Consider the following 24,747-nt stretch of genomic DNA (forward strand, 5'->3'; position numbering starts at 1 on the left):
TTTCTATATACACTTAACCCTCGGCTATCGCGCCCAATTGGGGCCAAAATAGCCGCGCCATAGCCGAAAACGCAATAGCCAAAATGATCTTGGCGTGAAGGCGGTTTTGGCCAATGAGCGCTCAGATATCTCATGACATCATGGCTGGGCGGGCGATAGCAGGCATATGAGGTCGCGATAATGAAATTTTAGCAGCTTTTCATGGGTGTGTGATAGCAACAAAACGCAATAGCTGAAGTCACGATAGCCGAGGGTTGACTGTATATGTAAATCTTGACCTAAAAACATTATTCTTTACATTATACACAGTGGGGTTAAAGACTTCAAAACATTTCACATCATAAACAATCTCAATAATTTTTCTCTACATATGTAAATCTTGATCTAACAACATTATTCTTTGCACACACAGACTTGGAAACCACAGCACTTCATATTAAAGGTCATCTCACTCATACTTATATTTATCTTTATGTAAACTGACTGGGTTCTGAAATGCTCTCTCTCACCACGAATGTTTTCCAAGGCCACAGAGATGACATGCCAGGTTCCTATGAGTGTTTCACCAGTCAATAGTGTAGAAATGTTGTTAATCTGCCACTACAACTTTTAAAAACATCCTTAAGAGAACCGACCTAGTGAAAATTCCGAAAAATAAGAAAAAAAAAAAATGCAATAATCACATCATGGCAGACTTAAACGTTTAAAGTAGAATTTTAATCATCCGGGTATATAAAAAAGCTATTGAAGGGGCCGTTTAAATGCCTCGCACCACACCCAGCCACTCATTCAAGGTCACGCGCACCAATAAGATAGTTGCAGAAAAATATTCTTAGATAAAAAAAAGAAAAAAAAAATTATGTAGAAGGGAATATTTTCTTTGTGGTGGCGTGTGGTATCTTGCTGATGATGAAGAAATGTTAATCTGTCACTAGAACCACAAAAACACCATTAAAAACTCATACATAAACTAATGGATGTTCTTAAGGATGTTTCTACCGCTAATGGTGTAGAAATGTTGTTAATCTGCCACTAGAACCATAAAAACACCATTAAAAACCCACATCACTTCAACTAGAGTCTTTGGAAAGTAATGGCAGTGATGGAGTAAAGTGTTGTTGTTAATCTGCCACTAGAACCATAAAAACACCATTAAAAACCCACATCACTTCAACTAGAGTCTTTGGAAAGTAATGGCAGTGATGGAGTAAAGTGTTGTTGTTAATCTGCCACTAGAACCATAAAAACACCATTAAAAACCCACATCACTTCAACTAGAGTCTTTGGAAAGTAATGGCAGAGATGGAGTAGTGTTGTTGTTAATCTGCCACTAGAACCGCAAAAACACCATTAAAAACCCACATCACTTCAACTAGAGCCTTTGGAAAGTAGTGGCGGAGATGCAGTAGTGTGTCGCAGAATACAGAACCCTCAAGAATGACATTATCGCAGTGAACACAACCCTGAACACTTCACAAAACCACCACATGATACTATTAAGTCACTTCACATACTGCTTGATAAATAATGTGTGACCAATTGCTTATTCTTCAGTCTTACGTTCGGATAGACAGACAGACAGACAGACGCATCACAACACGAATGCTGCAGGTCTGGTTAGGTTAGGTTTATATATATATATTTTTTTTAGAGATATAAATCCTCTTTTTTAACTATTGTATGTGTTCTCTCTCTCTCTCTCTCTCTCTCTCTCTCAGACAAAACATGATATATAATAAATAACAATAATATAAAGTACATAATGTGTGTATGTATGTATGTATGTGTAATGCATGAATCTAACCTACCAAAATACAATAAAGTAAAAAAAAAAAAAAAAAAAAATGAATCAAGAAGGAAAATAAGAAAAATAATGGTAATAATCTAAAAAAAAGTGACAATAAAATAAAATAATAATAAAATGAAAATAAAACTGTAGAAAAGAAAGAAAAATAGAAGAATGACAAAGAGGAAGAAGAAAAACAAAAAAATAAATTAACTAAATGACAGAGGAGAAAAAATGATAATAAATTGGAGACAAAAATAAAAACAAGAAAAGAAACACAAAAAAGAAGAAAGAGGAAGAAAAATTAATAAAAATTTGAGAAAAAAAAAAATAATAATAATAAACTAGAAATATGAGATGAAATGATTAAAACTAAAACTTAATTAACTAAAATCCAGAAAATGGGTTGCAAAATTGGATTAATTGAGAGTAAATGCAACAAAATAGTCAACAATGCAGAAAATTATATTAAGTGCTCTCTCTCTCTCTCTCTCTCTCTCTCAATATAAGGATTTTGTCTCCTCTCTTTCTCTCATCATAACCATTTTCTTTTTTTTCTTTGAATTCATCATCTCTCTCTCTCTCTCTCTCTCTCTCTCTCTCTCTCTCTCTCTCTCTCTCATTATAAGCATTTTCTCTTTTCTTTTTTATTTCTCTTTCTTTCTTTTTCTCTAATTCACCATCATCTCTCTCTCTCTCTCTCTCTCTCTCTCTCTTAGGTAGACAATTTTATTTATATATTTTTCAAACTGACATTTCTCTACCCCCTCTCTCTCTCTCTCTCTCTCTCTCTCTCAATTAGACAAAATACCAGTGAATGATGTCGGTAAGGGACAAACACCGTTGTACGCTGACATCTCCCCTGCCCCTCCTTGCATAACCAGAGCATTAGGGGGAGTCAAGCCAGATACAACCTCCTGCTCTTCCTCTTCCTCCTTCTTCTTCTTCTCCTCCCCTCTCACTAACACGTCAGCTGCCTGCCGTTCTTCACAGAGGAATATGCTCTCCTTCTTGTCCTTTGTGTTGTAAACGTCAATTCTGCAGGAGGAGGAGGAAGAGGAGGAAGGAATAGTGAAAGAACAAATAACGTAAAAAGGAAAAGTATAAGAAAACCATAAAAATAAAGAAGAAGAAGAAGAAGAAGAAGAAGAAGAAGAAGAAGAAGAAGAAAAAGAAATAGAAGAAGAAGAAGAAGAAGAAGAAGAAGAAGAAGAAGAAGAAGAAGAAGAAGAAGAAGAAGAAGAAGAAGAAGAAGAAAAGAAGAAGAAGAAGAAAAGAAGAGGAGGAGGAGGAAGGGTGAAGGAACAGGTAGCAAGAAAAGGGAGATGGGGAAGAAGAGGAAGAGATAAGATAAGGAAGAAGAGGAAGAAGAAAAAGGAGGAGGAGGAGGAGGAGGAGAAAGAGGAGGACAAAATAAGAAGATTGAAGGAAGAAAGGAAGGAAAAAAGTTTATCATTAATGTAGGAAAATATAAGACAACAACAAAAACAATAATATTAATACTTGTTTATCATTCTATCAACAACAACAACAACAACAACAACAACAACAACAACAACAACAATAAAAATGAGAAGAGATGAAAAATAAGAAGAAAAAGGAAGAGGAGGAAAGAGAATAATAATAATAATGATGATAAAGATGAAGAAGAACAACAACAAAAGAGAGAGAGAGAGAGAGAGAGAGAGAGAGAGAGAGAGAGAGAGAGAGAGAGACCACCACCATCACCCACTTGTCATAAATAATCCCATGCAGTCCGACTTTCTTGAGGAATTTGATGTTCTCCTGGTCGTTGTTCTGGTCGCCCCAGCAGAAGACTATGAGGTTGTGGTCCATGGCAGCCGTCACCTGGCTCGGGTCTCGCATCAAGTCCTCTGTGTGGACGTTGATGCCCTGCGGTGGTTTGGGGGTGGTTAGGTTAGATTAGGTTAGGTTAGATTAGGTTGGGTTGGTTGGTTTAGGTCAAGATAGGTTAGGCTGGGTTAGGTTAGGTTGAGTTGGGTTAGGTTAGGTTAGTATAATAAAAATCAATGCAAAAAGTATATTTGGCTATAAATACTTGATATGGCTTAGTTTCTCTCTCTCTCTCTCTCTCTCTCTCTCTCTCTCTCACAATATTCAAACAATCCTTCAAAATCTTGTCAATTTTTCTCTCTCCCTTTCTCTCTTCCACACAACTCACTCACTCACTCTCTCTCTCTCTTTCATACACACACACACACACAAAAAAAAAAAAATATATATATAAATAAATAAACACATTCTTTTTCTCTCTCTCTCTCTCTACCAGGATATCAGCATTAACAGCATACAGAATAGCCTGCTGCACACTGTTTGTCCTCTGGTCCTCATAGGGCGGCCACACCTCCGAGATGCCCTGGGTGAGGAAGATTACCGGGTACCTGTTCTGTTTTAGCCTCAGCATGGTGCAAATGTCTGGGTGGAAGCAGGAGAACACAATCTTCCTCTTGTCGGAGTGCTCTAGGATCATCTGTGAAGGAGGAGACAAATGGGAGTGTTTTAAAGTGTGTTTTTGTGTGTTTTTGGGGTGTTTTGATGGTTTAGTTGAGTTTTTAAGGTGTTTTTATGAGGAGAACATTATCTTCCTCTTGTCGAAGTGCTCTAGTATCATCTGTGAAGGAGGAAACAAAAGAGAGTGTTTTAAAAGCTGTTTTGATGGTTTAGTTGAGTTTTTAAGGTGTTTTTGTGAGGAAAACATTATTTTCCTCTTGTCGGAGTGCTCTAGGATCATCTTTGAAGGAGGAGACAAGAGGAAGTGTTTTAAAAGGGTGTTTTTGAGTGTTTTTGGGTGATCTTGTGAGGTTTAGGGTCTGTTTCCAAGAAAATCATGAAAAGTCAGTGTCATAGAAATATCAAGAAGTTCAGTTTTGCACACAGGACAGTAGACATCAGGAAAGGATTAAGTGAAGAGATTGTAGCAGCAGAAAGTGTGCACGGATTTAAGAAGTTAGACAAATGTAGATATGGAGACAGGTCACTATGAGCCCCACTTGAACCCTGTAACATACAACACACACCTTAATAATGAAGTCGAGAAAAAAATAATACACACACACACACACACACCTTAATAATCAAGTCGAGGAAATGGTTCAGCTCAAACGGGTGCTGGAGTTCATAAGTCCCATCTCTCATCTGCATGGTCCACTTCACCTCCACATTGAAGCCACAAGTATGGGGCACCACCTCTAAAGCCTTCTGCAGGGTGGGGAACGGCTGGTGGTCCTCAAAATCCTCATCCTGGAACTTACTTAGACCTTTCTCCTTCCTGTGGTACACCTGACGGAGATAGAGAAGGGACAGGTTAGGTTAGGTAAGGTTAGGTTAGGTTAAGGTAAGGTTAGGTTAGGTTAGGTTAGGTTAAAATGATGATGATGATGATTAGTTTGGCCGTCAAAATTCTCATCTTTGAACTTGCTTAGGCCTTCTCCTTTCTGCGGTAGACCTATTGAGTGAGGATGGAGAGAAGGAGGTTAGGTTAAGTTATGTTATGTTAGGTTATGTTAGGTTAGGTTAGACTCAGTGGTAGAAGTACGAGAACGTTGTGTTAGGTTAGGTTGGGTTGGGTTTATTAAGGGTGAGGTTAGATTGGCTTGGATTGGGTTGGAGTTAGGTTAGATTAGAATATCAAAGAGTTTAACCTTAAAAAATTCTCATCTTAGAATTTGCATAGGCCTTTCTCCTTTCTATGGTAGACCTATGGGGAGGGAAAGAGATGGGGGAGGTTAGGTTAGGTTAGGTTAGAAGAATCGGTAGACTTATAGTGAGGGAGAAGCCGAGGGAGTATGTTAGGTTCAGGCGAGTTAGTTTTTTACATTAGAGAAGGTTAGGTTAGGTTAGATCGAGTGGTAGATCTGGTGGCGCAGAAAAGGAGGGAGTTAGGTTAGGTTAGGTTAGACTCAGTGGTAGATCCATGGTGGGGTAGAGGCAGGAGAAAGTTATATTATCTCATGTTACGTTAGGCTGGGTTGGGTTTGGTTATGCTATGTTAAAGTGAGGTTAGAATGATTAGCTTGGCCTTCAATATCCTCATCTTAAAATTTGCTTGAACCTTTCTCCTTTCTGTGGTAGACCTATGAGGGAAGGCAGAGGGTGTGGAGGTGGTTAGTCATGCCTTTCTGTGGTAGACCTATGCTGGTAACAGGCTGGGAAAGTGGTAGACCTATGCTGGTAACAGGCTGGGAAAGGTTAGGTTAAAATGATGATGAAATTGTGGTGTTCTTTTGTGGTTTTGTGGTGTTTTATTTATGTTAAGGATAATTTTTGTGTGTTTCTGTTTGGTTAGATCAGGTATTGGGATTTTCAAGGGTTTTAGTGGTTCTACTGAAGTTATAGATATTTTCAAGGTTTTAATCAAAAGTTAATAGGGCTTTTTCAAGGTTTGATTCAAAAGTTATTGGTGTTTTAAAGGTTCTAATCAAAAGTTATGAGGGTTTTCAAGGTTCGTTTCAAAAGCTACTAGTGTTTTCAAGATTTTACGGAAGTTACAGGGATTTTCAAGCTTCTCATCAAAAGTTATTGGTGTTTTATAAGTTATGATCAAAAGTTATTGGTGTTTTCATGGTTCTAATCTAAAGTTATTGCAATTCTTAAGATTTTAAAGTTATAGGGGTTTTCAAGGTTCTAGTGAGTGAGTGAGTGAGTAAAAACATGAGAATATAAGATAAACAACAAAAAATAACAGCAAAACAACAAAACACACAACAACAACAACTTACATCTACCATACCGTCTAAAGGACAAACAACAAACACTCTCACACACACACACACATACACACGTTTCTACAAGTTTACGTACCTTGAAGTTAACTAGAGCCTTGGACTGACCTCAAAAAACAGACACACACTTACCTTTGTATTTGTTTATTTATTTATTTATTTATTTATTGGTTTATGTGTCAATCTGGTTTGCAATATTATTTTTTTTATTTTATTTATTTTTTGTGTTAATGTGTGTGTGTGTGTGTGTGTGTGTGTGTGTGTGTGTGTGTGTGTGTGTGTGTGTGTGTGTGTTATTTTGAGTTTTGTTGATGTGAATTGTGTAAAATTGTAGTTTAATTAAAAAAAAAAAAAATGGTACACACGTGCACACACTAGAAATAGAGAAAGAAATTAAGAAAGAAGGAAAGAAAATGAAAACACACACACACACACACACAAAAAAAATAAATTAGCAAAAACGAATAAATAAATTAATTAAATAAATTAAATAAAAATCATCAGTAATCAAATTGACACACACACACACACACACACGTCAAGTAGTAAATTGAAAGGTAGAGGCGAAATACAGCTAGAAGTACAATATATACACAAATACTCATTAAAAACAATACAATACGTTAGAAATTATAAATACAGGGTAAGTAATGATTAAAAAAACACATTTGAGGTTTAGAAATTGATAGTAAAATAAATAATGCTTTAAAAATGTGTTAATAGGAGGTTGATTTGAAAAGGTAAACAAAATATACATGTTAATTTAACCCTATTTGTGTGGGTGGGGAAAAATAATATTAAGGGGTATATATAATAATAGGTTTGAAAAATTATGGAAAAATAAATACATGCTGAAAAATGTGTAAATGGGGGTTGATTTTAAAAGATAGTGAAAATATACACATTAATCTAATCCTATTTGTCTGTCGGTAAGAAAAAAAAATAATAATAATGAAGGGATCTATAACAGGTTCAGAAATTGATAGTAAATTAATAATGGTGAAAATGTATATACAGGAGATCAACTTTAAAAGGTAATCAAAATACACATGTTAATTTAATCCTATTTGTCTGTCCGTAAGAAAAAAAACAATGAAGGGATATATAACAGCTTCAGAAATTGATAGTAAATTAAATAATGCTAAAAATGTATATAGAGAAGAATGATTTTAAAATGTAGGGAAGATATACATGTTAATTTAATCGTATGTTTGCGGGAGGAAAAAAATCAAATAAATAAATAAAAGAATAATTAAGGAACACATAACAGGTTGGAAAATTGATAGTAAATTAAATAATGCTAAAAATGTATATACAGAAGGACGATTTTAAAAGGTAATCAAAATATACATGTTAATTCAATCCTATTTGTCTGCGGGAAGGGAAAAAATAAAATTAATTAAGGGATATATAATCGATTTGAAAACTGATAGTAAGATAAATAAAGCTAAAAATGTATATACAGAAGGACGATTTTAAAAGTAATCAAAATATACAAGTTAATTCAATCCTATTTGTCTGCAGGAAGGAAAAAAACAACATGAATTAAGGAAAAGAGGGATTACCAACTGAAAGACACCACAGAACAACAACTAAGTAAGAGTGGCTGAATAATAAAGGTTTTACTCATAACTACCTTCCTATTTCCATCCCGTCCCTCTCTTCGAGTTGACCAATACAGAAAATAAATAGAAAAACTAGCTTATAAAAGGACAGGTTAGGTTAGGTTAGGTTTAACTCATTATCCAAAACAAAACTAGCATATTATTAAAGGTTTTACTCATAAATAGCTTCCTTTTTCCATTCCATCCCTCTCATTGAAGGAAAAGTTGACCAATGCGTAGAATGAATATAGAAAAACTAGCTTATAAATGAAGGTTAGGTTAGGTTAGGTTAGGTAAGGTAAGGTTAAGTTAGGTTTTACTCAATCAACTGCATTTTCATTGTCCCTCTCATAGAATAAATACAGAAAAACTGGCTTATAAAAGGTTAATTTAGGGTTTTTACTCTTAATTAACACCAATACTAGCATAATAATGAAGGTTTTCCTCATAACTAGCTTCCTTTTTCAACTCCGTCCCTCTCGTTGAAGCAAAAGTTGACCAATACAGATAATAAAATATAGACAAACTAGCTTATAAATGAATGTTAGGTTAGGTTAGGTTTAACTCATAATTAACACCAAAATTAGCATAATAATAAAGGTTTTTCTCATAACTACCTTCCTTTTTCCATTCCGTCCCTCTCGTTGAAGCAAAAGTTGACCAATGCGTAGAATGAATATAGAAAAACTAGCTTATAAATTAATGTTAGGTTAGGTTAGGTAAGATAAGGTAAGGTAAGGTTAAGTTAGGTTTTACTCAATCAACTGCATTTTCATTGTCCCTCTCATAGAATAAATACAGAAAAACTGGCTTATAAAAGGTTAAGTTAGGGTTTTTACTCTTAATTAACACCAATACTAGCATAATAATGAAGGTTTTCCTCATAACTAGCTTCCTTTTTCAACTCCGTCCCTCTCGTTGAAGCAAAAGTTGACCAATACAGATAATAAAATATAGACAAACTAGCTTATAAATGAATGTTAGGTTAGGTTAGGTTTAACTCATAATTAACACCAAAATTAGCATAATAATAAAGGTTTTTCTCATAACTACCTTCCTTTTTCCATTCCGTCCCTCTCGTTGAAGCAAAAGTTGACCAATGCGTAGAATGAATATAGAAAAACTAGCTTATAAATTAATGTTAGGTTAGGTTAGGTAAGATAAGGTAAGGTAAGGTTAAGTTAGGTTTTACTCAATCAACTGCATTTTCATTCTGTCCCTCTCGTAGAATAAATACAGAAAAACTGGCTTATAAAAGGTTAAGTTAGGGTTTTTACTCTTAATTAACACCAAAACTAGCATATTACTAAAGGTTTTCCTCATAACTAGCTTCCTTTTTCAAGTCCGTCCCTCTCGTTGAAGCAAAAGTTGGCCAATACAGAGAATAAATAAAGAAAAACTAGCTTATAAATGAATGTTAGGTTAGGTTAGGTTAGGTTTAACTCATAATTAAAAACAAAACTAGCATACTATTAAAGGTTTTCCTCATAACTAGCTTCCTTTTTCAACTCCGTCCCTCTCGTTGAAGCAGAAGTTGGCCAATACAGAGAACAAATTAAGACAAACTAGCTTATAAATGAATGTTAGGTTAGGTTAGGTTAAACTCATAATTAAAAACAATACTAGCATATTATTAAAGGTTTTCCTCATAACTAGCTTCCTTTTTCAACTCCGTCCCTCTCGTTGAAGCAAAAGTTGGCCAATACAGAAAATAAAATATAGAAAAACTAGCTTATGAATAAAGGATAGGATAGGATAGGATAGGTTAGGGTTTACTTATATCCAACTCTATTTTCATTCAGTCCTCCTCGCTGAAGCAGAAGTTCATGATATGTAGAATAAATGAAGAAAAACTGGCTTATAAATGAGTTAGGTTAGGTTAAGTTTTTTTCAAAATTAAAAAAACAAAACTAGCTACAAAATCATTAAAACCCAAAATTCAACCGTGGAATATAAGAAAACGCAAAAAAAACGTGAAAAATAAAACAGAACAAGAAAATAAATGATAAAGAAGGAATGACCTGAGAAATAAGATTAAAAATGGGATGAAGCAGAATGACGATTAGCAAAAAGAGAAGAAAATATTGGAAAAACTAAAGAAATGATTAAATAACACTAACAAAAAATGGAAAAGCTTATAATTAGCAAATAAGAGAAATAAAAACAAAGGAGAGGCAAAATTAAGGAATAAAAAAGAGAGGCAAGAGAAAAAAAAGTGAAAAAATAAGAAAATTGAAAGAGGAATAAGAGAAATTAAGAAAAAAAAAAAAAAAAAAAAAATGATGGAAGAGGAAACGAACAGAAAAAAAAACTAAATAAATAAATAAAATAAAACAGAATAAATAAGACAAATTAAAAAAAAGCAAATTAAAAGAGGAATAAAAGAAATTAAGAAAAAAATAAAAAATAGGTAGAAATGAGAAAACAAACAGGAAAATTAAATAAATAAATAAGAAATAAATAAATAAAACAGAAAAATAAGCAAATTTAGCGGAATAAGATCAAAATAAGAAAAAAATGGAAAAAAAAAACGAGAGAACAAGAAAACTGCAGGAATAGCAAAATAAAACACGATAAAACAGAATAATAAAGACAAACAAGAAAAAGCAAGCAAAATAAAACAGGAATAAGAGATAATAAGAAAAAAAATAATAATAGAGTAAAAAAAAAAAAAAAAAACAGGAAAAAGTTAAATAAAACATGATAAAACAGAATTATCAAGACAAACGAGGAAAAAACAGAAAAACAAGCAAATTAAAAGTATGAGAAAATAATAAAAATAATTAGCAAGAGACAAAAAAACTGGAAAAGCAAAATAAAACACAATAAAACAGAATATTGAAAAAAACAAAACAAGAAACAAACGAGCAAATTAAAAGAGCGAGAAAATAAGAAAATAATAATAATAATAATAATTAGCAAAAGAGAAACAAAAACACTGGAAAAGCAAAATAAAACACAATAAAACAGAATATTGAAAAAAAACAAGAAACAAACGAACAAATTAAAAGAACGAGAAAAGAAAAAAAATAATAATAATAAGCAAAAGAGAAACAAAAACACTGGAAAAGCAAAATAAAACACAATAAAACAGAATATTGAAAAAAAACAAGAAACAAACGAGCAAATTAAAAGAACGAGAAAATAAGAAAATAATAATAATAATAATAAGAGAAATAAAAACACTGGAAAAACAAAATAAAACAAAAAACTAAATCTTAAAAAAAACAAGAAACAAACGTAGCAAATTAAAAGAACGAGAAAATAAGAAAAAAAAAAAAAAAAAAAAAAAATTTAGCAAGAGAAACAAAAACACTGGAAAAGCAAAATAAAATGCAATAAAATGAAATAATAACAAATAAACAGTAAATAAAGCAATAATAACAATACATAACACCTGAAGCAATAACAACAATAATAACAGCAGCAGCGGCAGCGGCAGGAACAACACACAAGCTAAAACGGGTCATTACAAAAAAAAATATAACTGAAATGAAGAGGTTACAGGGAGGGAGGGAGGGAGGGAGGAAGGGTGGGGGGGTGGGGATTACAGTAACCTCACCCATACTCTATCGGTCATTACAAAAAATATATCAACTGAAATGAAGAGGTTGCCAAGTGGAGGGAGGGAGAAGGATGGGGGGGGGCGGTTCAATCTTACCTATAACCTAACTTCTTCATTTCTTTCTTTCTTTCTTTCTTTTTTTTTCGTATTATTCAAGAGGTTACAGGGAGGAGGGAGGGAGAATGGGTGGGGTGTGGGGTTGAAGAAAGCTGCCTAACTTATTTATTTTTTCTATGCATGAGGGAACACTGGTAATTCAACCTAACCTAACCTAACCTAACCAAACTAACACTAACCTAACTTAACCAATCCTAACCTAACTTTAACCTAACCAAACCAAATCTAACCTAACTTAACCTAACCTAACCTAACCCAACCCAATCTAACCTAACCTAACCTAACCTAACCTAACCTAACTTCAGCCCTTCAGTACCAGGGGAAGGAGGGAGGAGTTGGGAGGAATGATGAAACTTACCCTTAATCTAACATAATATAATCTAATCTACTCTAACCTAACCTAACTTCCGCCCTTTAGTACCTGGGAAGGATGGAGGTGTTAGGGGGGAGGGTGCGTGTTGCAGAAACTTGATACATCCAACTTAATCTAACCTAACTTCACCAGGATGCATTTCCATATTCATTCTGGTTACTATTTGGTGATTTTATGTAGCTATGGAGAGAGAGAGAGAGAGAGAGAGAGAGAGAGAGAGAGAGAGAGAGAGAGAGAGAGAGAGAGAGAGAGAGAGAGAGAGAGAGAGAGAGAGAGAGAGAGAGAGAAAGAGAGAGAGAGAGGTAAGAAGGTGGAATGAGGTTAGAGAAAGAAGGCAAAGCTGGTGACCTATGGAGAGGTGGCAACAGTGGGGGAATCCTAGTAAAGAATCTCGCTGACAAATCTCTTTCACTAACGGACAATTGGCAATAACGGATACTCCCCTCACCCCCCACCCAAAGCTATGGCGAGGCACCACTGCATAAAATAAATAAAATAACAAAACAATAACAAAGATAAGAAATAACACAAAAAAATCAATAAAACCTGCTCCAACCGCAAGCAAAAAGCAAGCAAGGGAAAGATGCGGACAGGAGGAGGACAGGAGCGTGGGACATTTGAGGAGAACAAAGGGTTAGCTGGATAAAAACAAGACAATCTAACCACAATCCCAAGCAAATAAGAGAGAGACAGGGACAGGACATGAATGAGAGACAGAGACAGAAACAGGAGGAGGACAGGAGCGTGGGACATTTGAGGAGAACAAAGGGTGAGCTGGATAAAAACAAGACAATCTAACCACAATACCAAGCAAATAAGAGAGAGACGGACAGGACATGAATGAGAGACAGAGAAAGGGGGTTGAGGGAAGGAGAGGCATACATTTGAAGAGTACAAAGGGTTAGCTGGATAAAAACAAGACAATCTAACCACAATACCAAGCAAATAAGAGAGAGACAGGGACAGGACATGAATGAGAGACAGAGACAGAAACAGGAGGACAGGAGTGCAGGACATTTGAGGAGAACAAAGGGTGAACTGGATAAAAACAAGACAATCTAACTACAATACCAAACAAATAAGAGAAAGATGTGGACAGGACATGAATGAGACAGAGAAAAGGGGGTTGAGGGAAGGAGAGGCATGGGACATTTGAGGAGAACAAAGGGTGAGCTGGATAAAAACAAGACAATCTAACTACAATCCCAAGCAAAAAAGAGAAAGATGAGGACAGGGCGTGAACGGAGGGGAGCAGTTTGAAGGGTACGTTGGGTGAGGGATGGATATAAATAAAATCTGATCTAACACAATCCCAAGCAAGAGAGAGAGAGAGAGAGAGAGAGAGAGAGAGAGAGAGAGAGAGAGAGAGAGAGAGAGAGAGAGAGAGAGAGAGAGAGACGGAGGGTTGATGGAAGGAAGAGGGTGGTGTTTGAGGGGGTTGTGGTGATGTGAGGGAGGAAACATACCACATCCATCATGAAGAAAAAAAAAAAAATAAATAAATAAAAAAATAATAATAATGAATAAATAGATAAGGAAGGAAAATAAAAATAAAAAGAATTTACTCCATCTTACCCTACTTTAACCTAAGCAAGGGAGGGAGGACATGTTCGAGGAGTATGTGTGGGGATGTGAGGGAGGACACATACCACATCCAACATGAAATAAAATAAAAAAAGGAAAATAACTTACCCTACCATACCCAAACCTAACCAAGGGAGGGGAGGGGAGGACGTGTCTGAGGAGTATATGGGGGAAGGGGGGAGGGTGGGGAGAGGAAACATGCCACGTCCAATATGAAAAAAAACAAAAAAAAAAAGGAAAAATAACTTATCCTACCCTACCCTAACCTAACCAAGGGAGGGGAGGGAAGGACGTGTCTGAGGAGTATATGGGGGATGGGGGAGGATGGGGAGAGGAAAAATACCACGTCCAAAATAAAGATAAATAAATGAAAGAAAATAATATAAAAACAAGAAAGGCCTAACCTACCCTACCCTAACCTAACCAAGGACGAAGGCAGTGTTTTTCTTTTTATTAGACACTTAACCCTCGGCTATCACGCCCAATTGGGGCCGAAATAACCGCGCCATAACTGAAAACGCGATAGCCGAATTGATCAGGCAGGAAGGCGGTTTTGGCCAATGAGCGTTCGTATATCCTATGATGTCATGGCTGGGCGCGTGATAGCAGGCACATGAGGTCGCGATAATGAAATTTTAGCAGCTTTTCATGGGTGCGTGATAGCAACAAAACGCGATAGCCGAGGGTTGACTGTACTATGAAGGCTTTTCACGGGAATTTCTGGGCTAAAGGGGATACTTTTTGTGGTATCTCCTATCTCAAACCCCACCCGCTAGGAAACTGTTGCCCTAAGGAAGCCCTACCTACACTCAGACCGTGGACAGGGAAGTGGTGGTGGGATCGGGCAGACATCCATGCGTAGGTTCGAATCCCACCACGTATAGCCTAGATACTTTGCCATTTGTGGAGTGGTTTAAAGTTAGCTCCATGTCACCAGGATACCCAGGTTCCAGGTGGAGGTGTAGCTGCCTCACAAAGAAGCACTTGGCTGGTGATATGGGCCGTTATATGACTACCAACATAAATAAAACTGCCTGCATCGCTAATGGGCGGAAACTGAACAGCACTTCCAATACACAAGTTCCCTACAGGTGCTATAGGCCACAACATAGAAAAAAAAAAAAAAAATAATAGAAATAAATAAAGGATTTGAACCCATGCGCTTGAAGGGTTATGAGGAATATATGGGAGAATAGAGAGGGAGGGTGAGGAGGGTTGGGGTGGGGAGGGAGAACATACCAGGTCCTCTTGATCACAGTAAGAGAGGATGTCACACGGGATGCCCTCGGTGAGATGACGCACATCCTGCAGGGAGAACCTTAAATCACTCACCGCTGAGGCTAACTACCCTATGCAGCAACATGGCATCTCGGCACAGCACAGGACACCTCGGCACACCTCGGGGCAGCTTGGCACAGCACGGCATGGTTCGGCACAGCTTGGCACAGCAATACACAGTGCCACGATGCTGTTTTCATGCCTGTGTGGTGTCTAAAAGCTGTTTCTAGTGGTGGTTATGCTATTGCTGTGAAAGTGATGATTTGATGGTGTTTTTGCTGTGAAAGTGATGATTTGACGGTGTTTTTGCTGTGAAAGTGATGAAATAAAGGTGTTTTGCTGTAAAAGTGATGATTTGATGGTGTTTTTGCTGTGAAAGTGATGATTTGATGGTGTTTTTGCTGTGAAAGTGAAGAATTGATGGTGTTTTTGCTGTGAAAGTGATGATTTGATGGTGTTTTTGCTGTGAAAGTGATGTTTTGATGGTGTTTTTGCTGTGAAAGTGAAAAATTGATGGTGTTTTTGCTGTGAAAGTGATGTTTTGATGGTGTTTTTGCTGTGAAAGTGAAAAATTGATGGTGTTTTTGCTGTGAAAGTGATGATTTGATGGAGCTTTTGCTGTGAAAGTGATGATTTGATGGTGTTTTGTTGTGAAAGTGATGATTTGATGGTGTTTTTGCTGTGAAAGTGATGAAATAAAGGTGTTTTGCTGTGAAAGTGATGATTTTATGGTGTTTTTGCTGTGAAAGTGATGATTTTATGGTGTTTTTGCTGTGAAAGTGATGATTTGATGGTGTTTTTGCTGTGAAAGTGATGATTTGATGGTGTTTTTGCTGTGAAAGTGATGATTTGATGAAGCTTTTGCTGTGAAAGTGATGAAATAAAGGTGTTTTGCTGTGAAAGTGATGATTTGATGGAGCTTTTGCTGTGAAAGTGATGAAATAAAGGTGTTTTGCTGTGAAAGTGATGATTTGATGGTGTTTTTGTTGTGAAAGTGATGAAATAAAGGTGTTTTGCTGTGAAAGTGATGATTTGATGGTGTTTTTTGCTGTGAAAGTGATGATTTGATGGTGTTTTTTCTGTGAAAGTGATGATTTGATGGAGCTTTTGCTGTGAAAGTGATGAAATAAAGGTGTTTTGCTGTGAAAGTGATGATTTGATGGTGTTTTTGCTGTGAAAGTAATGATTTGATGGTGTTTTGCTGTGAAAGACAATATATGGCATTTTTCACTCTTTCAAGACTGTATGGTGGTATCTAAAAGCTGTTTCTAGTGGTGATTATGCTGTTATTGCTGTGAAAGGGATGATCTGAAGGTTTTTTGCTGTTTTTTTTTTTCTTTCAAGCTTGTGTGGTGATGACTTGGTGTTGTAGTGGTGACTGAAGCTTGTGTGGTGAAGGAAATGCTGTTATTGTAATGGTGATGACATGGTGGTGCTCTCTCTCAGGCCTGTGTGGTGATGACTTGGTGTGTGTAGTGGTGATGAAGCTTGTGTGGTGAAGGAAAGGCTGTTATTGCTGTGAAAAAGGTGATGTAATGGTGATTTTGCAGCAAAAGTCAAGAATTAATGGTGTTTTCTCTTTCAAGCCTGTGTGGTGATGACTTGGTGTGTGTAGTGGTGATGAAGCTTGTGTGGTGACGGAAAAACCTGTTATTGCTGTGAAAAAGGTGATGTAATGGTGATTTTGCAGCAAAAGTCAAGAATTAATGGTGTTTTCCTCTTTCAAGCCTGTGTGGTGATGACTTGGTGTGTGTAGTGGTGATGAAGCTTGTGTGGTGATGGAAAGGCTGTTATTGCTGTGAAAAAGGTGATGTAATGGTGATTTTGCTGCGAAAGTCAAGAATTAATGGTGTTTTCCTCTTTCAGGCCTGTGTGGTGATGACTTGGTGTGTGTAGTGGTGAAGGAAAAGGCTGTTATTGCTGTGAAAAAGGTGATTTAATGGTGCTTTTGCTGCGAAAGTGAAGAATTAACAAAAATTATGAAAAATAGAGTTGCCACATTAAACCAACGAACCTGCCTAAATAAATAAATAAATAAATAAATAAATAAATAAATAAATAAATGTAGCCAGAAAAAAAAAAAATGAGGAAATAATCAGTGTTACCAGATCAGACTAACAAACCCTAAAACACAAAAATATATATATAAAAAAAAAAGAATATAAATAAATGAGTAGTGTAGCCAGATCAAACTACAAAATAATGTACAAAATAATAAAATAAATGTCAGTGTTACCAAATCAAAAAATAAACGAAATGCACCAAAAATAAAAAACGGAAAAATATAAATGTGCAGTGTTGAAAGATAAAACTAAATCAATAATCAGTGTTACCAGATCAAAAAAAAACACGAAATGCACTAAAAATAATGAAATGAAGGAAAAAAAATAAATGAGCAGTGTAGCCAGATAAAAAAAAAAAAAAACGTTAAAAAGCAACAAAATCAATAATCAGTGTTACCAGATAAAAAAAAAAAAAAAAAAAAAAAAACGAAATGCACCAAAAATAATGAAATGAAGGAAAAAAATAAATAAATAAATGAGCAGTGTAGCCAGATAAAAAAAAAAACGTTAAAAAAGCAACTAAATCAATAAGTCAGTGTTACCAGACCAAACCAAGAAACCGAAACGCACCAAAAATATAAAACGAAGAAAAAAAAAAAAAAAATGCAGTGTAGCCAGAAAAAATAAAACATCAGTGTTACCAAATCAAATCACCAAACCAAGACACGAAAAACAACGAAAAACGAAGGAAAAATTGCATGGATAAGGCCACGACACCTTACCATGAATAACAATAACAATGATAATATTTGAGTTGGCGACGCTGTGGCTGTGATTTGAGCTGTAGAGGAAAAATACAGCGAGAGAGAGAGAGAGAGAGAGAGAGAGAGAGAGAGAGAGAGAGAGAGAGAGAGAGAGAGAGAGAGAGAGAGAATAATTAAGTGAAGATCAGGAAGAGGAAAAAAAAAAAAGAAAAATTATGATATATTTAAAACTGAAGGAGGAGGAGGAGGAGGAGGAGGAGGAGGAGGAGGAGGAGGAGGAGGAGGAAGAGGAAGAGGAAGAGGACTCACCTGGGTAATAGATGACTAAGAATAGGTGTGACTGATTTCCAGGTAACACACACACACACACACACACACACACACACACACACACACACACACACACACGGATGCAAAACACACAAAGCAAAATAAAATGAAAAATAAAACACATAAAAAAAAAAACAATGAAACAAATGAAGAAAAAAAAAAACAAGAAAGAAAACAGGAAAGTAAAACACCAAACACCAAAACACAATAAAAACTTAAAACATGAAAAATAAAGCAATAAAACACCAAAACACATCAAAACACCACAAAACACCCCAACAACACTCACAAACATCCTTAAAACACACTAAAACACACCAAAACACCACAACATTCAAAAACACCCTTAAAACACACTAAACACACTAAAACACACCAAACACCAAAACACTCTTAAAATACACTAGAACACACTAAAACACACCAAAACACCACAAAATACCACAAAACACTCCAACAACACTCAAAAACACCCTTAAAACACACTAGAACACACTAAAACACACCAAAACACACTAAACACCCTAAAACACACCAAAACCCCAAAACACCCTCAAACACCCCAAAAATGTCAAACACCACCAAAACACCCTCACACACAAAAACCCCACACACACACAAAACACCCCAAAACACCTCAAAACCCCCAAAACACCTCAAACACCCCAAAAATGCCAAACACCACCAAAACACCCTCAAACACCATCAAAACACCCTCACACACAAAAAAAACCCACAACACCCACAAAACACCCCAAAATGTCAAACTCCACCAAATGTCAAACACCACCAAAACACCCTCACACACACAAAACACCCCAAAAACACCCTCAAACACCCCAAAAAACACCTGCAAACAACTACTAACCTTCAAGGCCTGTAACTGCTGCAGAGTCAAATCTTTAATGGGGATTTCTAGCAAGTCCGTCTGATCCTGCTCCTTCTTCCTCTTGAGAGCAATACAGGCGTGGAAGTCGTGGTAGATGACTGGGACTAAATCTTTGCTGAGCTGCACATCAAACTCAACCATGTCTGCCCCTTTCTCTGCTGCGTACTTGAGGGAAGCCACAGTGTTCTCACGGATATTGGCACAGCTGTGGGAGTGTGTGTGTGTGTATGAGAGGAGGATGAGGAGGAGGAGGAGGAAGAGGAGGAGGAAGGAGGAGGAGGGAGGAGGAGGAGGAGGGTGTGAGAGTAAGAGATGGAAAGGAAAGGAAAGGAGAGGGAGAGAGAGAGAGAGAGAGAGAGAGAGAGAGAGAGAGAGAGAGAGAGAGAGAGAGAGAGAGAGAGAGAGAAAAGACAAAAATACTTGAATTTAATCTAACCTAACCTAGCCTAACTTACTAACACACAAAACCCAACCAGACCTAATCTAAAAATAAATAAATAAATAAACAAACACACACACACACACACACACACACCAAACACAAGCTGACCTCTTAGGCTCGGAGTGGTAGGAGTTCCCAGCGCCTGTGTCCAACCTCCAATCCCTTCCAGCTGTCCTTCCAGTGACGGGCGAATGACACACTCATGTCCCCTCCGTGCTTCATTGGGTACACCACCATGTAGTGAACTGTGACAGAGACGGAGAGGGAAAGAGGTTAATGGAGAGAGAGGGAGGGAGGGGAGGAGAGAGAGAGAGAGTGGGGAGCATACCCAAACATGCCCAAAATATCCCTAAAACACACCAAACACCCCCAAACCTTCCAAAACATTCCCAAAAAACATCCCAAGACATACCAAAACACAAAACACCACAAAACACCACAACACACACAAAACATCCCCCAAAAACAAACCAAAACACCATCAAACATACCCAAAAACCTCAAAACACACAAAAACACCACAAAACAGAAAAAAATTACCATATTTGACAGCATATACAAATAAATTGAAGAAAGAAATTTTTGGTGTATTAAAGTGTGTACTGTTGAGAATAATTTAACAACACATTAACAAACAAGCAGAAGACATGGTCAGTTTGCAGTTTCACCCAACCATGACCCCTCCTCTCAAAACAGTGTTACCAATCCACCCTGAGGGGATTCTGGCCAAGTCCGAGGGGAGAGGAGGGCGAGGAGGATAAGGGAGCAGTGATGGAGGGAGCTGTCTCTAATATAAGGGAAACCATGGAATCTGGTACTCCTATATGCCATTTCCGTCACAAATGAATATTTCTCGAGTTATAATCTGAACTCTAACTTATGCCAACCTCTCACTCCCAATAACCTAAGAATTAAATCAAGTAATATGTAGCAAATAAGGCTGGAAGTCAATAAAATCACATTAAAAAAACTGACAATATTTTGATGGTAAGGCAGCAGGTGGACTTATTAGCCTAGCTGTTGTCTGTTTCCATTGAGCAGTGTTGCCAATAGTTTGCTCCTGGCTGTATCCGTCACACCGACCCATGGCTCATAATCCAGTGGTGGTGCTGTCCTGCCACGCTCCCTGACATAATGTACCAATTGTAGCTTGTAGAAGGTTGTGTGGCTCAATCTTTTCCCTCCTGCTGCCATGACGGTATGGGTGTTGATGTTTTGTTGTGAGTGGGTCGAATCAGATGTAAAGTCAGTGGATAGCCTTTGCAACTAAACACACAAACATACACACACATACATGCCCCCAAAACCATTTAAAACACTCAAACACATTCCAAAACACTCAAAACCACTTAAAAGGACTCAAATCACTTCACATATTAAACGCAAGGTGATTCTTTTCAGCTAAACACACAAACACAAACACACACAGATATACATGCCCCCAAAACCATTTAAAACACTCAAACACATTCCAAAACACTCAAAACCACTTAAAAGAACTCAAATCACTTCACATATTAAACGCAAGGTGATTCTTTTCGGCTAAACACACAAACACACACACACACATATATGCCCCTAAAACCATTTAAAACACTCAAACACATTCCAAAACACTCAAAACCACTTAAAAGGACTGAAATCACTTCACATATTAAACACAAGGTGATTCTTTTCAGCTAAACACACATACATATACATGCCCCCAAAACCATTTAAAACACTCAAACACATTCCAAAACAATCAAAACCACTTAAAAGGACTCAAATCACTTCACATATTAAACGCAAGGTGATTCTTTTCGGCTAAACACACAAACACACACACACACATATATGCCCCTAAAACCATTTAAAACACTCAAACACATTCCAAAACAATCAAAACCACTTAAAAGGACTCAAATCACTTCACATATTAAACGTAAGGTGATTCTTTTCAGCTAAACACACAAACACAAACACACACATATATGCCCCTAAAACCATTTAAAACACTCAAACACATTCCAAAACACTCAAAACCACTTAAAAGGACTCAAATCACTTCACATATATTAAACGCAAGGTGATTCTTTTTGGCTAAACACACAAACACAAACACACACAGATATACATGCCCCCAAAACCATTTAAAACACTCAAAACACATTCCAAAACAATCAAAACCACTTAAAAGGACTCAAATCACTTCACATATTAAACGTAAGGTGATTCTTTTCAGCTAAACACACAAACACAAACACACATACATATACATGCCCCCAAAACACATTCCAAAACACTCAAAACCACTTAAAAGGACTCAAATCACTTCATATATATTAAACACAAGGTGATTCTTTTCAGCTAAACACACAAACACAAACACACATACATATACATGCCCCCAAAACCATTTAAAACACTCAAACACATTCCAAAACAATCAAAACCACTTAAAAAGACTCAAATTACTTCACATATTAAACGCAAAACACTTTTCAGGTAAATATTTTGGAAAGGGGCGAGTCCTGTGTGCTGTCAAATATAGTATAGGAAGAAAAAAACAGGAAAGAAAAGAAGAAATAGAAAACTAAGAAAAAATTGAAAGAAGAAAATAAGAAAAACACACACACAAACACACACACACCTGTCAGCTGGCCCACGGGAGCATGTTTGGGTGAGGTAATAGGTAATGTGGCAACCCCGAAATTCTCCTTAAGATTTGACGGCAGAATATACGAACAGCCGAGATATTTTGGAATTTCTTCACCTTCCTCCACGTAGAAGTCGCATAGGAACATCTGCGGAAAGAGAGCCAGTATGAGAGGCGTGAGAGAGTGAGAGAGTGAAAGAGAGAGAGAGAGAAAGAGATTTACTTTTTTTTTTCTCTCTCTTTCGTTTTTTTTTTTTTGTGTGTAGATTTTTACGATGCTGTAGTCGGTGCTGTGTTTGTTTGTTTGGTGGTGGTGGTGGTGGTGGTGGTGGTGGTGAGCCCAGCCAGCCATACTCAACAAAATTTTCACTCTAGCAATAAATAAATAAATAAATAAATAAATTAAATAAATAACAATAATAATGAAAAAAAACACATGTCTAAAATTTCTACTTTTTCTCCCTGTTGTGTGTGTGTGTGTGTGTGTGTGTTTTGAGTGTTTTTGACCATGACTGAGTGTATGTTTTGAGTGTTTGAGTGCATTAGAGTGTGTTTTTGAGTGTTTTGAGTGCATCTGAGTGGTTTTTACTGCATCTGAGTGTGTTTTACATGCATTTGACTGTTTTTGAGTGCGTTTGAGAGTTTTATGTGTGTTTGGAGCGTTTTGAGAATGTTTGGGTGTTTGAAAGACTGTGTGTGTGTGTGTGTGTGTGTGTGTGTGATTCACTGTTTGATCTGCTGCAGTCTCTGACGAGACAGCCAGACGTTACCCTACGGAAGAGCTCAGAGCTCATTATTTCCGATCTTCGGATAGGCCTGAGACCAGGCACACACCACACACCGGGACAACAAGGTCACAACTTCTCGATTTACATCCCGTACCTACTCACTGCTAGGTGAACAGGGGCTACACGTGAAAGGAGACACACCCAAATATCTCCACCCGGCCGGGGAATCGAATCCCGGTCCTCTGGCTTGTGAAGCCAGCGCTCTAACCACTGAGCTACCATGTGTGTGTGTGTGTGTGTGTGTGTGTTATATAGATTATCCTAACACCACACTAACATCACCAAAAACACCATTAACACCTACAATAAACCCTTGTAACATATGTGTGTGACCTATCATAACCTAACACCACAACACCACAATGTCTGGTATTCAAAACAGTCTACAACACCACTAACACCACCAATTAACACCACTAACACCATCAATAACACCAAATAAAACAGATGAACTGATCCTAACACCAAACACCACCAAAACAGTGGTGTTTAAATAGTTAAGTAACACCACAACACCAATAACACCACTAACAAGCTCTGGTGTATGTCCGAACCCTAACCTAACACCACCAAAAACACCAAAGAAATCAACCCCTGGTATATATATGAGAGAGGCAACACCACCGCCACCACTAGCACCACCACTAGCAGGCTGGCGAACCCCTCGAATGTCACCAGCAGCAGTGTTACCAACCTTAACGCAGCCACAGACAGACGTAACACTGCTGGAATAGAGGTGTTAGCAGTGTAGGGGTGTTGTGGGGTAGAGGGTAGGGGGGTGTAACTTGCCGACACCCCACCTCCACAATTATTCAACCCGCATAATTTTTTATTTATTTATTTTTTCAATTTTCTGTGTTAACGGCAGCTTGCCCTCCTCTCGTCCAGCTGCTGTTGACAATGGCATATATTTTGGTGCCAAGGTACGGTCATGGCCGCTTGCTACCTTAAGGGCTGTCTGGCATGGGGTCTTAGAGGCTAAAGAGCTGTCTAACCTATGCTGACCTAGTTTAACCTGTTCTAATGTACCTTAATACAATCTAATTCTGTTTTTCTTTTTTATTTCAATTTTATTATTTTTTTTCCTTGCTATATTCAACCTACACTACTAGTCCCAATCTAGCTTAATACAAACTTAATTTCATTCTCTTTTTCAAATCTAATATTTTTTTTTTCTCTCTCTTCCTATATTCAAGTGAGCATAATGTACCCTATTCTAATCTCCCTTAACACAAATCTAACCTTATTTTCACTTTTTTCTTGTTCTTAAATCTATTTCTATTCTAGCGATGTTCAACCCACCCTAACCTATCTTAACCTAATCTAGCTTAACCAAACCTAACCTCACTTTTCATCAATGTTTTTTTCTTATTCTCAAATCTGATCTATTACAATCTTGCTATATTCAACCTATCCTAACTTAACCCTACCTAACTTAATTCACTCTGGCTTCACCTGATCCAACCCAACCTAAAGGGCACCACACATGCTCAGGCAGTCTGTTCAGCCCAGTGAAGAAAACAGGACTATTGAGCCAAAACTGAGAATGTCTGGGCACTGAGGCGGCCCTGAGACACACCTGCCACCCACTGCTCCACAGATGAATAGTGGCACTTTCACACAGAATTTTCAAACATTTACAAGGTGATTCCATGTCTCTGGATGATCAAATTAAAGGATTATGCAAATATAAGTAAAAAATTTTGAAAATTGAGGTCTATGAATTGCTTGCAGACAAATTGAAAGGTGTGAGCCTGTCATGAGGTGATACAGCCTTGTGTGTGTGAGCTTGTGTCTCGCTTTTTGATCAAGGGACTTCCAAGAGACAGCAGCGTCCACTGGGT

General features: G+C 37.0%; 1 protein-coding gene across 1 annotated transcript in view; it reads right to left on the bottom strand.

The window, feature by feature from the left end:
- Positions 1–2,553: 2,553 nt before the first annotated feature.
- Positions 2,554–24,747, bottom strand: part of LOC123504100 (glycerophosphocholine phosphodiesterase GPCPD1-like) — a 41,528-nt gene continuing 19,334 nt past the window's right edge. Inside the window, 9 exon segments of the mRNA XM_045254394.1 lie at positions 2,554–2,824; positions 3,519–3,679; positions 4,074–4,277; positions 4,874–5,086; positions 15,011–15,076; positions 19,015–19,240; positions 19,586–19,621; positions 19,623–19,722; positions 22,110–22,263. Coding sequence (XP_045110329.1) covers positions 2,581–2,824; positions 3,519–3,679; positions 4,074–4,277; positions 4,874–5,086; positions 15,011–15,076; positions 19,015–19,240; positions 19,586–19,621; positions 19,623–19,722; positions 22,110–22,263 — 1,404 coding nt within the window. The 3' untranslated portion in view covers positions 2,554–2,580.

This window comes from Portunus trituberculatus, chromosome 2 (genome assembly GCF_017591435.1).
Source record: "Portunus trituberculatus isolate SZX2019 chromosome 2, ASM1759143v1, whole genome shotgun sequence".
NCBI lineage: Eukaryota > Metazoa > Arthropoda > Malacostraca > Decapoda > Portunidae > Portunus > Portunus trituberculatus.